Source organism: Sinocyclocheilus rhinocerous, unplaced genomic scaffold, assembly GCF_001515625.1.
Source record: "Sinocyclocheilus rhinocerous isolate Xijiao unplaced genomic scaffold, SAMN03320098_v1.1 scaffold606, whole genome shotgun sequence".
Taxonomy (NCBI): Eukaryota; Metazoa; Chordata; class Actinopteri; order Cypriniformes; family Cyprinidae; genus Sinocyclocheilus; species Sinocyclocheilus rhinocerous.
Window position 1 is genome coordinate 165,046 of NW_015661919.1, and position 14,367 is coordinate 179,412.

A 14,367-nucleotide genomic window follows, 5' to 3' on the forward strand; every position below is an offset into this window, starting at 1 on the left:
GGTGGCCTGAAGAACAGGAGTGAGACAGGGGAAGGCAATCCCAGGAGAGCCCTGGGGCGGCACTCTAGCAAACACATCGGGGGGACTTCACTAAGAATCAACTACGCCCACTGATAGCGACATTTAATTGCACACACGATCAATGCCTGAGCAGCAGATTACTATGATCTGTCACACTTTGACTGTACAGCTTTGCTCCACCACTGTAATCCAGACACTGCAGTTCAAAAGTTTAGGATTGATAAGAATTTCAGTCAGGTTTCATGCCCCACCATAGCACAGAAACGGCACTTGTTAAAATCACAAATGACTTGCTTCTTGAGTCAGACCAAGGCTGCATCTCATTGCTAGTTTTACTTGATCTTAGTGCTGGCTCAATTATATATCTCAACATAGTGACTAATAATTTTCTCCTATTAAATTCGGATAAGACAGAGATATTACTTATTGGACCAAAAAAAAAAAACAGTACACAGAATCTCTTGGATTACAATTTGCAACTAGATGGATGTACTGTTACTTCCCTTATAGTCAAAAATCTGGGTGTTATATTAGACAGCAATTTGTCTTTTGAAAATCATATTTCCCATGTTACAAAAACAGCATTCTTCCATCTTAGAAACATTGCCAAGCTACGAAACATGTTACCTGTTTCTGATGCAGAAAAGATAGTTCATGCATTCATGACCTCTAGACTGGACTATTGTAATGCACTGCTAGGTGGTTGTCCTGCATCTTCAATAAACAAGCTACAGGAAGTCCAAAATGCAGCGGCTAGAGTCCTTACCAGGTCAAGAAAAAATTATCATATTACCCCATTTTTACAGTCTCTGCACTGGCTACCTTAATCTTAAACTTAATTTTCTGTAAAGTTGCTTTGCAACGATTTGTATCGTAAAAAAAAGCGCTATACAAATAAACTTGAATTGAATTGAATTGAATAAGGCTGCATTTATTTGATAATATCCTAATAAAATAACTTCTTTTTTTTTGCAATTTATTCCTGCAATGGCAAAGCTGAATTTTAAGCACTCATTACTTGAAACTTCAGTGCCTTCAGAAATCATTCTAATATGTTGATTTCTTATTATTATCAAAGCTGAAAACAGTTGTGCTGTTTTCAATTTTCAATTTCAATCAAAAAGAACAAAAGTGTTAAAAAACCGTTCTTATCCCAAACTTTTAAACGGTAGAGTAAATCAGTTCTTTATAAATAGATATATTTATAAATAAAAGTAAATAAAAGTTAGACTTGAACAATGAAAAATGCAGTAAAATGGGCAAAAAATTATATATATATATATATATATAAAAAAGTCTTAAACTGTGCTTGTCTATGATATTATCCTGTCAGGATATCAGATTATTTATACTGAATTGCTTGTTTATTCTTGATGTATGTACTAAAGCATAGCCTGCTTTATATAGAAAGTATCATTTACATAGAAATTAGATAAATACAGCCTGGTTAAACTGAACTGCAGGGGGTTAATTAATAGGTCAGACACTTTTGTGCCCAAATACTGCACGCTGAAGTGACATAACTGTTTAGTGAACTATTGTGTATTAATGTAAAGAGCACAAGTCTTAATTTCAGGCCATGTGAACTCTCTGCTTCCAAAAGGTTTTACAATGATAGATTAAACTGTACTCCAGGTCAAGAGAGACAGATAGACAGACAGCAGCCTTGAGTCACAGAGCGCTCCTTTGCACCCAGCGTGGCCTCACATGTGTACAGGGTAACCAGCAGCAGGCCAAGGCAAACCATAAAACTCAATTGGTCAGATAAACAGAGCAAGGGCCTCCACACAAGGTAGAATTAATGACTGTATCAGATGTGGTGTAATGCTCCCGCAGAGAGAAGCAATGCGGCAAGATCTGTGAGCGTGTCATCCTTCCTTCTTTCAGCAGCCTTAACCAGGTCTCTGATCACCCTGGCTTATTTCTCAAAAGTTGCCTTATAGTACATACACAGGCTATGGTACAGGTAAGCAGGGGTGAGCGCTACAAGATGTGAGATCTGAGATCCAAACACTGTATGATTTGTTGGTATCGAATTGGCCTGTGATAATACAGTTATCAAATGATTCACCATGGTATTACCGTGAGCATTATTTCATTCTACACAAACAGTGTTGTCATATTGCTCTTAAAGTCTTTCTGACATGATTAACTGCCCGACAAAATAATTCACATTAGGTAGTCATCGTGCACTTTATCATGTTTTTAAAAATAAACCAAAAACAATAGGTTACTGTAATTTATTACAGACTTGAACCGATGGTATTAAATCTCATTCATCATTAATATCACAAAGATATTGTTTTCTTAGAGATACATATTTTTATTTTCAAATTTAAGACTTCATTTCTCATCAATCTGTTTCTCAAAACAAGACTCCGGGCCAAAAATTACTCTCCACTACCACCTAGCTGGATGATTTTATGTTTGACCTCTCTCATGATACTGTGCTTTATGAAAACGCCTGCATACCAGGGGAGGATTTCCACATTTTGGGTGGACTTTTCAAAGCACAATCTTATCCGTGACACATATCATTGAGCGGGCAGACCAGATGCTAAGAGATTTCTGATTAGAATAATCAGTAACATCTGTTAGGTGAGGAATAAAGTTGAAAAGCTGCACAGGATACACATCGCTTTTTATGACAGGCCGCTTCTGGACGCCACCCAATATTACCAAAACTTGAAGCTGTGCCAAGGGCTTTTTTTATTCATTGATGGCAAAAAGAGTGTTCTTTATCCAGGCAATTATGATTTAATAATTTATTCCCTAAATTTTTCCAGACTTGCACGCACCTGGCCCGCATGAGACTGAACGATCCACCTGAATGTGAATGCACAAGTTCGGAGAAAGAAGCCAGGGCTAAATTCTCTCTATCCTCATTAATCAAAGAGCAGGTTTTTTGTTTTTTTACATTGACGATCATTCGTGACATATTCAGTGGTGTGCTGAGGATCAAACACACGTACAACAACAATTATGTCAGAGACGGCATTTAGTCATGCGCACACCATCTTATGATTCATGACATATGCGTGTGGAAGAACTTTGTTAGACCATGATATAAAAACTATACAGCAGTTAGTCCTGGTCCTCTAATTTGATTGACCAAATGGGATTTCAACAGCGCTGATATACAACCCAACAGCAATGAGCCTTTTTTATGGTTTGTATCTTTCCGCCTGTCTGTGTTTGCAAGTATGAAGTAAAGTTGTGTGGTAATGATATGAGTATATAATATGTACAATTACAATTACAATTACAATGTAAAAGAATACGTTATAATAATATGAGTACTAACCCACTGCTTCCTCTGGTGTCCAGTATCCAGTGGAATCACAGGCGTGAGGAGAAGTGGCCTCATAGGCGTACTGATGGAACGCTCCGTTTTCATCACAGAGAAGACAGTTCATGTCACCTTCCCTACACAGCCACAGAGAACAGCTTTTAAAAAAGTGTACAAAGAGAGTGAGAGATCAAAAAGTGGGGAGCTCAAAATACATCACTTCATGTGCTCTTTCTGCATTGTGGACAGATTGTGAATAAAATGCAGGTTTTTGCACTGCAAAACTGCATGTTATAGTCGAACATTTCCAACATAACTATACATTTACTTCAGTTAGCATAATCATGAAAATGAACTCCAGTATATATTCACACAGCATGATTCATATCTAAATTACAAAGATAAATTTAATGTGGTCAAGTATTAATGGATTTTGTAAACCAAATCAGCTCAAAATCAAGTTGCATGGGGAAACTAAGTGAATTTCTCATTGTCTGTTATATGTATGCTCCTCACTTTACCTGTGGGCAAGTGGCCCACTGATTGGGTTCAGCCAATGAATGGTGACGGAATCTGCATCTTGACCAATCACCACTGGTGCAAGAGGAACAGTGGTGGGTTTTCTACCATGGACCCAGGTTTTGTAGACCAAATCAATATAGCAGTGCATTCGAGCTACTTGATTGGGTGTAAAATGGTTTGTACAGTCATCATCTGTAATAAAAAAAAAGGTTAAAATCTTTCACACATAAATATTAAATATTAACACTGAGTTTATGTTTATATATATATATATATATAAAATCACTTACTTTTTTTTTCTTTTAAAGAAACTGCTACTTTTATTCAGCAAGGATGCATTAAATTGATTGAATTTTTTTTTTATCAAATAATCCTGAAAAAAGACACTGTATCAGTGTTTCCATACTTCATTAAGCAGCACAACCAATTTCCAACTGTGATAGTAATAAGAAATGTCTCTTGAGCACCAAATCAGCATATTAGAATGATTTCTGAAGGATCATGTGACTCTAAAGACTGGAGTTTTTTAGTATTACAGGAATAAATTACATTATAAAACATTAAAATAGAAAACAGATATTTTACATTAAAATAACATTTCACAATGTTATTGTTTTGACTGTCTTTTTTATCAAAAATGCAGCCTTGGTGAACACAAGTATCTTCTTTAAAAAATAAAATAAAATAAAATAAAAATAAAAATTTGTACTGATGCCAAACTTTTGAATGGTAGTGTTTTACACTATATGCATGTAGGTATAACTTGTACCATTAAGTGACATTAACATCAACATTTTTAAAGTAAAGCGGGTTGTTTTTGGTGAGCAAACAGAAGCTGTAACCTGATTATGACTACCTGTGTAACTCATGTAGTTGTTGTACGGTGTGTTTTGGTATTGGGTAAGGCCACATGTGTCATTGACTGGATCAGGGTCGTGACAAACTTTAGACTTTGGTGTTGGTGCTGTATCGGCACACAGATCTCCCGTCTCCATGGATGCGGTGGTCTCTTGACAGGGGTCATCACATGACTCGCGTTCACTCACACCCTTAAACACATGGTACAGTCCCAAAATATGACCCATCTCATGGATCATGGTGTTGTTGTGTCCTTTGGTTCCAAAGTAGGAGGGGTTAAGTATCATTCCACCTGAAAAATAACCCAAATTGACATCTCTGCAGTTGATGCAACAATATAAACTTTAACCTGACAGAACACTGAGGTGTAAATGTTCAAGTTAACTTTAATCTCAAAGCCAGGAGTCTGTGAGTAAATTAAACTGATTTGTTCGGAAATATTGCTGCACAAAACAGTGTGCACTATCCTGTAAAATGGGACCACCGCAGCTACAAGGGAACCAGAAAGAACAGTACATCTGGTTATCAGTGTTGTCTAAAGTTCTACCCAAATTCAGAACATTAAAATGTATTTAAGATCCCACACCTGCTGAAAAGTAACACATTGGCATCTGGTTTTATATTCAAATAATGTAATAAAAAGCTTAAAACAATGTGACATTTATAACTATTTAAAATCCATGCATATGTTCAGCTGTTTAAGAACAAGTATGAAATGACATAGTGAGACTAATTTGCATAATTTTTGTTATATCGAAATTGTAGCTTATATAAGTTATTAGGTTTTAAAGGAAAAACAGAATTTGTTTACTAATTAAAAACAGAAGTTGGTTTATGTGGGCATCTGCGAAAATCTTTCTTTTCTGGAGATTTGTGCTCCACCCCAGACAGGCCATTTACAGCGGATATACTAGATTTGAGTAAATAACCTTTTTATTTAGGAAATATCCATGTTTTATGGGAGTTCAGCCAAACGGACAGAGCTTGGCTAGACACGTCTGACAGACACAGGTCGTTTACAGTTATACCACAAGATCAGCAGTCCATGCTATGGTCTGATTTAACTTAAAGCATTCAGAGCAGTAGTTTGACCTTGTCCCTCAGTATAAGACATTAAGGTACTCTCGAAAATAAGCTCGTGATTTATGTGAAATTAAACCATAAATCATACCTCTAATTTATGAGAAACTAATCTTGCTTTTTAACCTCCATGCAGGTCCAGCGAAACATTTGTGGACAAAGATCGTCTTGCACCAAAGACTGTTTTTGACATGACGGTAAATCAAAAGCAGAGGTGGATTATGGGCATAATAAGAATGGAGCCATATCTCTGTGAAAATAAGGGGCCATATCTCTGTGAGATTCAAAGCAGCATGGACAGTCATTCATGAATTTCATGTTGCCTTTTATGTCTCAGACCACCTCTCTGCTCAGATCATTAACAGGACAATTGAGAGCAAAATAAAACAGGACAGGGTGATGAGGACACCAAGGACCCCCTCCTGAAATGGTTTATTTTGTGATAATGATACGCCGATTGCATTATACTGTTTATTATATGGCTACTTATAAAATACACAGACAATAGTAAAATTCTACAATTTGGCAAGTAAATATATAGAATATATAACTTTTGGGGGACTATTTTCATATATTTTCAAGGGGGTAGAAATATAACAACCAAAATTAATCTAAAATTAAATTAAATGTATTAATATATGAAATATGGTAAAAAAAAAAAAAAAAACTTGCAATATGGTTATATTGTTGATATTAATGCAACAAAAATAGCTATAAAATAGCTAACACAATAATTTTACAACATTTATTATTTGGGATTATTTTTATTTCTATGTGTACTAATACATTTTTAACATTTACAAGTTATATAAATTAAAATCCTTATATTATGAATTAAAAATAAAAATAAAAATGAACAGCTATATATATTAAGAAATATGCAATACTCTAGATTAATAAATGCTGTAAAATAGTTTTATGGTACCTAATTAACTAAATGTTAATAAATTAAACATGAATGCAAAGTGTTATCACGTACACATTAGAAACAGACTGTATGTTAATTCATGAAAATTCATGACCAATTTCAAGCTCACAAAAGCAAGTTAGCGCTAATTACTCATGCTAATATCGGTTTAAAAGTTCACATTCTACGCACAGGCCAAAATGATCTCATTAACAAAAGCTATAACCCAAAAAGCCAAGACCACAATGTCTGATCTTGCATCCTGAACCAATGGGAGGGGGACTTATATAAGAAACCTTCCTGCTTGAGAGAAATCTCCTTTTTAAAGGAGCTGGACTTAACGGAGACCACTTTAATTAGCTCTAAAACACAGCAAAGACGAGTACTATAAAATCAGCTGGCAGTTGGATGAAGATGGCAACAGTTTAATACCCTTCTTTTGTTTTTGTTTGGTTGTTGTCGAGTTCCCTTTCTTCCTTCCCGGTGGACGACCTTAATGATTAAGGGGCAATCTACAGGGAAATCTATGCGTGCTGCAAGTGTTTTCTTTTATGCTTGAGATTATGGCCCATTAATCTTGTAAAGGCAAGTACAGACAACAAGGACGAAGAGACAAGAATGTGTTTCTTTAAATAAAAGATTTAAGGCGATCAAAAAAAGAGCAAGTCATGAACAAGAAGATCTATGGCATCAGGTACAAAAAACAACAACACATGTGCTGTGGGGAATGTAGTGACAGGAAACAACTGAGTTCTTAACTTGACATTGTCCATGGTAGAATGAACTCAGTTGGGTTTAACGTTTTCTTCTCATATTATCTTGTCTGTTTTTTATCCCTTCCAAAAAATGCACACGGTCCCAACCCTTTTTATAGTGACAATACTGAGCTGTGATGTCAAACATAGCAGAAAATCTAAATCCATTTCATGCTTTTAAGAGCATTAAAAAATGCAATAAAACATCTTTCTTAAGGTGATGAAATATTTGTGATTTATGTTACTTGAAAAAAAAGGCCATCAATAGAAAGAGATGTTTTTTAAAACAAGATTGTGTAGTTACAACATCTACCAGCTGGGGCTAACTGAGCCATGCTAACAAACCAAACCATGGTGGATTTCTGGACTCAAGTCTAGTCCAGGCTTATCTAATCTAGTTCAGTCAAATCAAAATATTTCATAAGTCAGGTTTTCATCATTGGGTTTTTTAATTTGCATCGTTTGGGTTATTGTTGTTGTTTTTTTTTCAATTCACTTTCACATTACCTAAATTCTATTAAAATGGGACTTGGGTTATTCACTTCATCATGTTCATGAGCTGCTGTGTTACATGTCAGTGGACATCTTACCTTGATGAGTAAGCGCTTCTTTTGCCCATGGCCAGGTGGCAACACCGGCAAGTTCTTCGCGTGCTGAATTATTAGCGAAGAACACATTGAGCGTGTCTGAACTGCTCAGATGAAGCAGCTCCTTCAGTTCCTTCACACTCATATAAGCCCTGCATCATAGATATTGACACATAGTCAAGAAACGTTGCATAGAAAACAAGTAATTATTGAGGAAACTGCCATAAACATGAATGAACATCATGCAAGTTATAAAATTTTTCTTTGATGGCTTGAGTCAAGATTTAAAAAAGACAATTTCAAATTTTATTAAAAATAACAGTTTAAAACAACAACGGTTTAAATAGTTTCGTTCATGTCATCAGAAGTAAGCAAATGGAATTTGTAATAGAACTAACATAAATTTTACTGCAGTACGATGTCCTATACATGTTTTTAAATTCGCATATTGATTTTTATTAGCAGTTTTAATAACAACAGTCATAAAAAATCACTTTATGTCACGATGATTAGGGTTTATAATTGTTTGAACTGGTTATGGCGCATGAAACGACTGCCCACTTTTTTATTCCACTCCCAGCTGTGATAAATCACCATAGAGGCGCTTTGATGTGCGATGTTAACTTATTTTTACTTTGGAATATGTCACATGTCATTTTTCTCATTTGTTTTCATAGCTGCTTAAGCCTTTGCACCTCGTATCATTGAGCTGTTGGTTTGAAGAGGTCCGGTTCTTATTGCCCTTTGGATCGTGCTGAAGGGTCGAGCCTATTAGTTGAACCACCTACTGTTTCTTGGACCCATTCCATGCGAGAATAAACCAAGCATCGTACTTCTTGTGTCGTTTTTTATTAAACAAGCAAAGGCTGAGCCAATCTTCTTGAGTGCTTCTTGAGTGTTGCCTAAATCTCTCCTATAGGGCTAATTCAGCAATATAATTCAAATGATTTAACAATTTCTATTCACATTACTTAAAGTTTAGACTTAAACAGACAGCTCTTCCAAATGTGTTCTGGAAATTAAGTGATAGAATATATAGAATATATTTGGGACAATTTCATTTTTTACATTGTGAATTGTTAACAGTCAAGTAAAACCAATCAGATGCAGAATACGGGCAATAAAATAAGTTTAGTTAAAAAAAACAGGTGTTTACTGATGAATTAACCAAATTAATGTAATATTTTGTGACATTTAAAGTGGCTATTTTATACCTATTTTAAACTTCACCTTTCAGGTGGATACAATCATTTTAAATAACATAGAAAAAAAATGAAAACTATTTATTAAAAGAGTCATATTCAAAACCACCGATCCACTATCTTGCAGCAAAATGAATAAAGAAATAAATCGCTGAAATTGCTAAGCATCTATCAAAGTTAATTACTAACGAGAAGAGTTATCAGGTAGTTCAGTTCTATTGGCTTTGCTTTCTTCTCGTTCCATTTCTCTGGAGCTTGCCAAAAAGCACCTGGTGGTTCCCTTGTGCTGTTTCTCTCTGCTTCAACAACAAATTTGCGTAGTGACAGCCCTGGCAAGTACTTGCGCTTCACTGCCCAGCAGCAGATACCTGGGCTATAACTCACACACCAAAACATTAAAATCCCAGACCTCCACATAAAAGCACGCTATACAATTGCCATCAAAATGTCATCCCTGCATTAATTCTCTGCAAACTCTGGACCTCTGCCTTAGCAATACACTCTTCCAGCATGGTAAGGAAAGACCTCTCTAAGGGTTTAGTCTATGAGCCCAAGGTTAATCTGGTCCCGTTGGCTATTAGCATTTCTACTTATTGACACATCATATTTAGAGGAAAACAAGTCCAGTAAATAAACCTTTGGGTTATTCAGTACCTTTGGATTGCTTTTTTAATTTGGCATGCCAAGGACAGTATGGTACTTCAGGTCACCACTATTCCAAACTGTTGGCCTTGGTAGAAATAAAGAGGTCTGAAATTCCCTGAAGAAGACTATCTTTTAGTATTCCCATTCATCTCAATGGCAGTTGCTCGGCTGGCACAGGAATGCAGGAAACTTACATCATGATAACGCTGATTGGAACAAGCCCCAAGCCCTTTACTAGTGACTATCCTGGTCTTTGAAAAGCATAATTTTCCATTTCACACCTATAAGAGCCTTTCAAACAATGAAATATTAACAAAATATATACTATGGTTCAAAAGTTTGGGGTTGGTATGATTTTAATTCTTTTGAGAGAAGTCTCTTATGCTCACCAAGACTGCATTTATCAGATCAACAACACAGTAAAAACAGTAATATTGTGAAACAATATTACAATTTTAAATAACTGTTTTCTATTTCACTAAATTTTAAAATTTAATTTATTGCAAATGAAGGCAAATGATCTGCAGAGTGTGTAGTTACATCATCTACCATCAGGGACGACAGGGTCATGCTAATCAGTCAAATCTTAACCCCTTGTTGGAAACAGCATTGAAATGGCGTTTAACTGATTTATTATCCACCAACCATGGACAGAAAGAAGTGTTCTGCCTGTGGATTTTGGCTATGAGCTTGCTGTTGTCCTCTTTAAAAGTTTCTCAGTGCAAAACAACCAAAAGAGTGTTTCTTAGACCACCATCCAATGGTTTATGTGGGGCCCTATTAATCTCTATAGGAGCCCTTCAGGAACAGATAGGAAGCTCTTGAAGAAAGCTTGTTCCTCTTCAGGAACTCGAGCTGCGTCGAAAAACGCTAGGGGAACGCCCTTCAGCGTGACGGGCTCTGAATCTCGTGTGTAATCAGACCAATAGATGGGCGAGACGTCACGGCGGGTGACGAGCAACCATAAAATGACAACAGCTGGTGGCTGAGACACAAAGTCTCGTTGCACACTGAGCCTGGAACAACACTTCCCAAACTGCATCTGGAAATTTGACATATAGCAAATTCATCTTGCTGATAAAAGGATTTAAATAAAAGACTTGGCGTGATCACATTTTCAGGATTTTACACTATAATACGGTTTTGTGAACGTCTACTCATTTACGTAGCATCAGAAAAATGAAAGACACTGCGGCAAGCCGTCAACCAGTCTGTACGGGAGCAAAACTGTCCTGCCTTTCACCATGAATAGTGCCGAGACCTCTGGTTTTGTTGTTTAGCCACATTACGTGTATACTTTGGCTCAGCTCTGCATCCAAGTTTTGCATGCTTTTTAATGTTATTCCAGAAGGCCGATTTGTATGCTTTGCATGTTAAGAAATACAGAATGCCCTGACAATCTTGAAAATAAAAAATGAAAAAAGTGAACACTATTTCACAATAAGACACTTTGGTTTCCTTTTTCCTGATGCTGCTGTGAGAACATTTAACAAACACATAACTGTTCTCAATTTCTTGAACTCAAAAACCAGTTCACAGTGATCCTGAGCAAAGGATAGGGAATGCTTTCAATAATTTTATCTTGGCCTTTAAGGCCTAGCACTTTAACGCAAGCTGTTTTAGTAGGAATGCATCTGCTAAGGACATAAATGTAGTTGATGTAATGATATGGTAGCTGACTTTGATACCTGCATCAAATTCTATAGAAGCTAGCAGGCAGTCAAGTATCCTCCTGAGGGGTTTTTGCTATTTTGCAATCCTTGAATTAAGACCAAAACATGAACCCTCTTATACATCCCAATAAAATTATGCCTGGATTCAAGTTAGTTGCCAAAGTGGAACCATATTGAAGCACATGCTCACCTCTGAGAAGACTCGGGATCAAAGCAGGTCTTTGCGACATCTGTGACCTCAGGGTCACAGCAATCTCCATCATCGTAATCATAGTGAATGCTGTTGCACTCTGGGTTGCAGACTCCATCCCTCCGCTTCCAGTTGTAGCAGGGCCCCATGCGCAAGCAGTCGCCCCCATCGTGGCCTGTAAGAGGATGGTCACACTCGGGATTGCAATGGCGGTTCCCCACCTTGGCAATGTGGCAGTTGCTGAGGACGAAGCGCCGTTGGAGGGAAGAGTTGTAGATGGTGTGAATGCTGAGCTCCAGTGTGATGTTGTAAGGACGGAAGGTGTCTTCCAAGGCCTGGTGTTGGAGCTGGATCTGCTGCAGAGAGACTGTAGGGTCGCTGCCGTCATCCTTACAGATGTTCACGATGCGGTAACGTAGGTGCTTCTCGACTCGCAGTTGCCATTGCTGGTTATAACTGAGGGTGACGTCGGCATTGTCACACACGGTCATGCCACATGGAGGTGGAAGAAATGGAGAAACAAGCTGCCGCTCTGGGACAGGAAGAACCACAATGACCGGGTTGTGACGGTCTTTGTAGGGCGCCCACTGATTCTCAACCTCGGAGAAATCTGCCCACTGGGACAAGATGGGAGTTTGTCTCTCTGCATGGAATTGGTGACCTTTAAGAAGTTCTTCGTGCGTTCGCTCATAACCCCATAACGTGACACCTCCCAAATGCCCGCGGAAACTGTGTTCGTGATCCGACTGGTCCCCACCAAGCAGAAACAGGCGACAGGCTTTGATGTAGGGACTGTAAAGGTCACCTGACTGTTCTCTGCTCTCGCCAACCTTGGAATTGTCTACGTACAGCGCCATCTTGTGGCTGTCATAACTGGCCACCACATGAGTCCAGCTGTTGGGCTGGTAGCGCTGGTGTGCAATGATAGTGGTGGATTTGAGTGCCCGATCCATGCGAAGGGAGAAGAAAAACCTGCCATCTTTTCTTCCTGTAGGGTCTACTGCTCGAATCCCAACAGACCAACCTTTTTCGCTCAAGGGATACGAGCAGTTGTCAAACACGCCTAGAAAAAAAACACAAACGCAGGAGTCAATGAGCAGAAATGTAGCTTCATCAAACACAGAGTAATTGGTATTTAATTATCTGAAGAGTTTAAGAGTTTAAGTCATTTCCATTCAACAAATCCACTGATATTCCCAGCCACCTTTCTTAGGAGCAGTCACATCTGGCAGCCAGATGTTACCGTCGAAGGACAGAGAGAGGTCAGGGAACCCCTTCACCCTCCCACCAACACACGCACATGCGAGCACATACACACACGGGTGCATTATTCCCTGCAAACAGGAGAACGAGAGATGGGCAGCTTTAAACACAATATCCTGAGGGACGTGGACCACACTGACATTTCATTCATTGGAAAAGCATGCCGATGTGTGTGCAGGGCTCCAGCGTGTGACAACATCAGCTAATTTCTGCGCGTATCAACCCTGAAGTCATGAATTTGAAGATAAACCATTCCAGAGTACTATCCACTTGGATGCTACTACATTTTCAAAACCTGAGTTCTTATCTCAATGTTTTTATAGTGTCTGTCTCCCACTAAATAAAAGACTCCTAATAGTAGTACCTCAGACTGGCCCAGAGTGCTGAGGTTGGCTGGAGATAAAGTGTGCTGAAAAAATACTTTCTTTGTAACCTTGTTTAACTGATGACTTCAATATGATAAGTGTTTATGAGAGACAGAGAAAAAGTGAATGTTTTTGCATAGTATCACTTAATAGTGGAAGAAAAGTTTGCGCTGAAAAGACCACTTCCAGTAAAGCCTTTTAACACTCATTTGGCAGAGTGGGGAATTTTTTAAAAACTGGCTTTATAACAATAGATTCATCCACTGATTGTTAAAAGAAAGCTATTGACCTCAAAAGGAGCTGGAGTGAATGTTCACATGATTTTAGTGATGATGACAAATATGTCAAAAGGAAATAATATAATCTTAACAATAGCAAGATGGTAGAAACCCTCATTTATTTAAGAGGTTTGTGAGATTTGACGTCATTGGGGAATACTGACTTTCTCCAAGTGGTGGATGATTTGATTAAAATGGAATATCTAATGCTCTCTTTGAGGTCTGATAGATGACTCATCAGTGTTAGAAACATATGAATAATATTTGCACCCCCTTTCGCCTAAAAGCATGTATTTTGGCATCCATGGTAGAGGAAAAGCCTCGCGCAGGTTACGACAAGAGAACTCTGGGCTTTGTTCTTCTTACTGGGAACTAGTCTCAGAAGCACTTCCAGATATAATCATTTCCACATTGACCCTCCTCAGCAGCCATACAAAAATGCACATTTACCTGATTATAAAAGCTCCCTTGGGGGATCCGGCACCTTCTGTGATGTTCCACAGCTTATTTTGTTTATTTTTGTTTTTGTAATCATAATGTGCATCAAAAAAGTCAACTCAGATGCCTGTCAAAATCATACAGCAAAATAACCCAGCGCCATGTCGGGGGACAATAAGGTCCTCAATAAAAATGTATAATTTTATGAATTTTAGTGATGGGTTTGCAATAAACTAACAAACAAATAAATATGATTTATGAAAACATTTTCCCTTATTTTAGACATTTTACACA

General features: G+C 37.7%; 1 protein-coding gene across 1 annotated transcript in view; it reads right to left on the reverse strand.

Annotated features, from left to right (window-relative positions):
• Positions 1 to 14,367, reverse strand: part of LOC107726923 (pappalysin-2-like) — a 60,176-nt gene that overhangs the window by 44,008 nt on the left and 1,801 nt on the right. The window contains exons 2-6 of the mRNA XM_016536615.1: positions 11,730 to 12,792; positions 8,023 to 8,171; positions 4,689 to 4,982; positions 3,832 to 4,024; positions 3,326 to 3,447 (exon numbers count right to left, since the gene is read on the reverse strand). Coding sequence (XP_016392101.1) covers positions 3,326 to 3,447; positions 3,832 to 4,024; positions 4,689 to 4,982; positions 8,023 to 8,171; positions 11,730 to 12,792 — 1,821 coding nt within the window. The remainder of the gene's footprint in view (positions 1 to 3,325; positions 3,448 to 3,831; positions 4,025 to 4,688; positions 4,983 to 8,022; positions 8,172 to 11,729; positions 12,793 to 14,367) is intronic.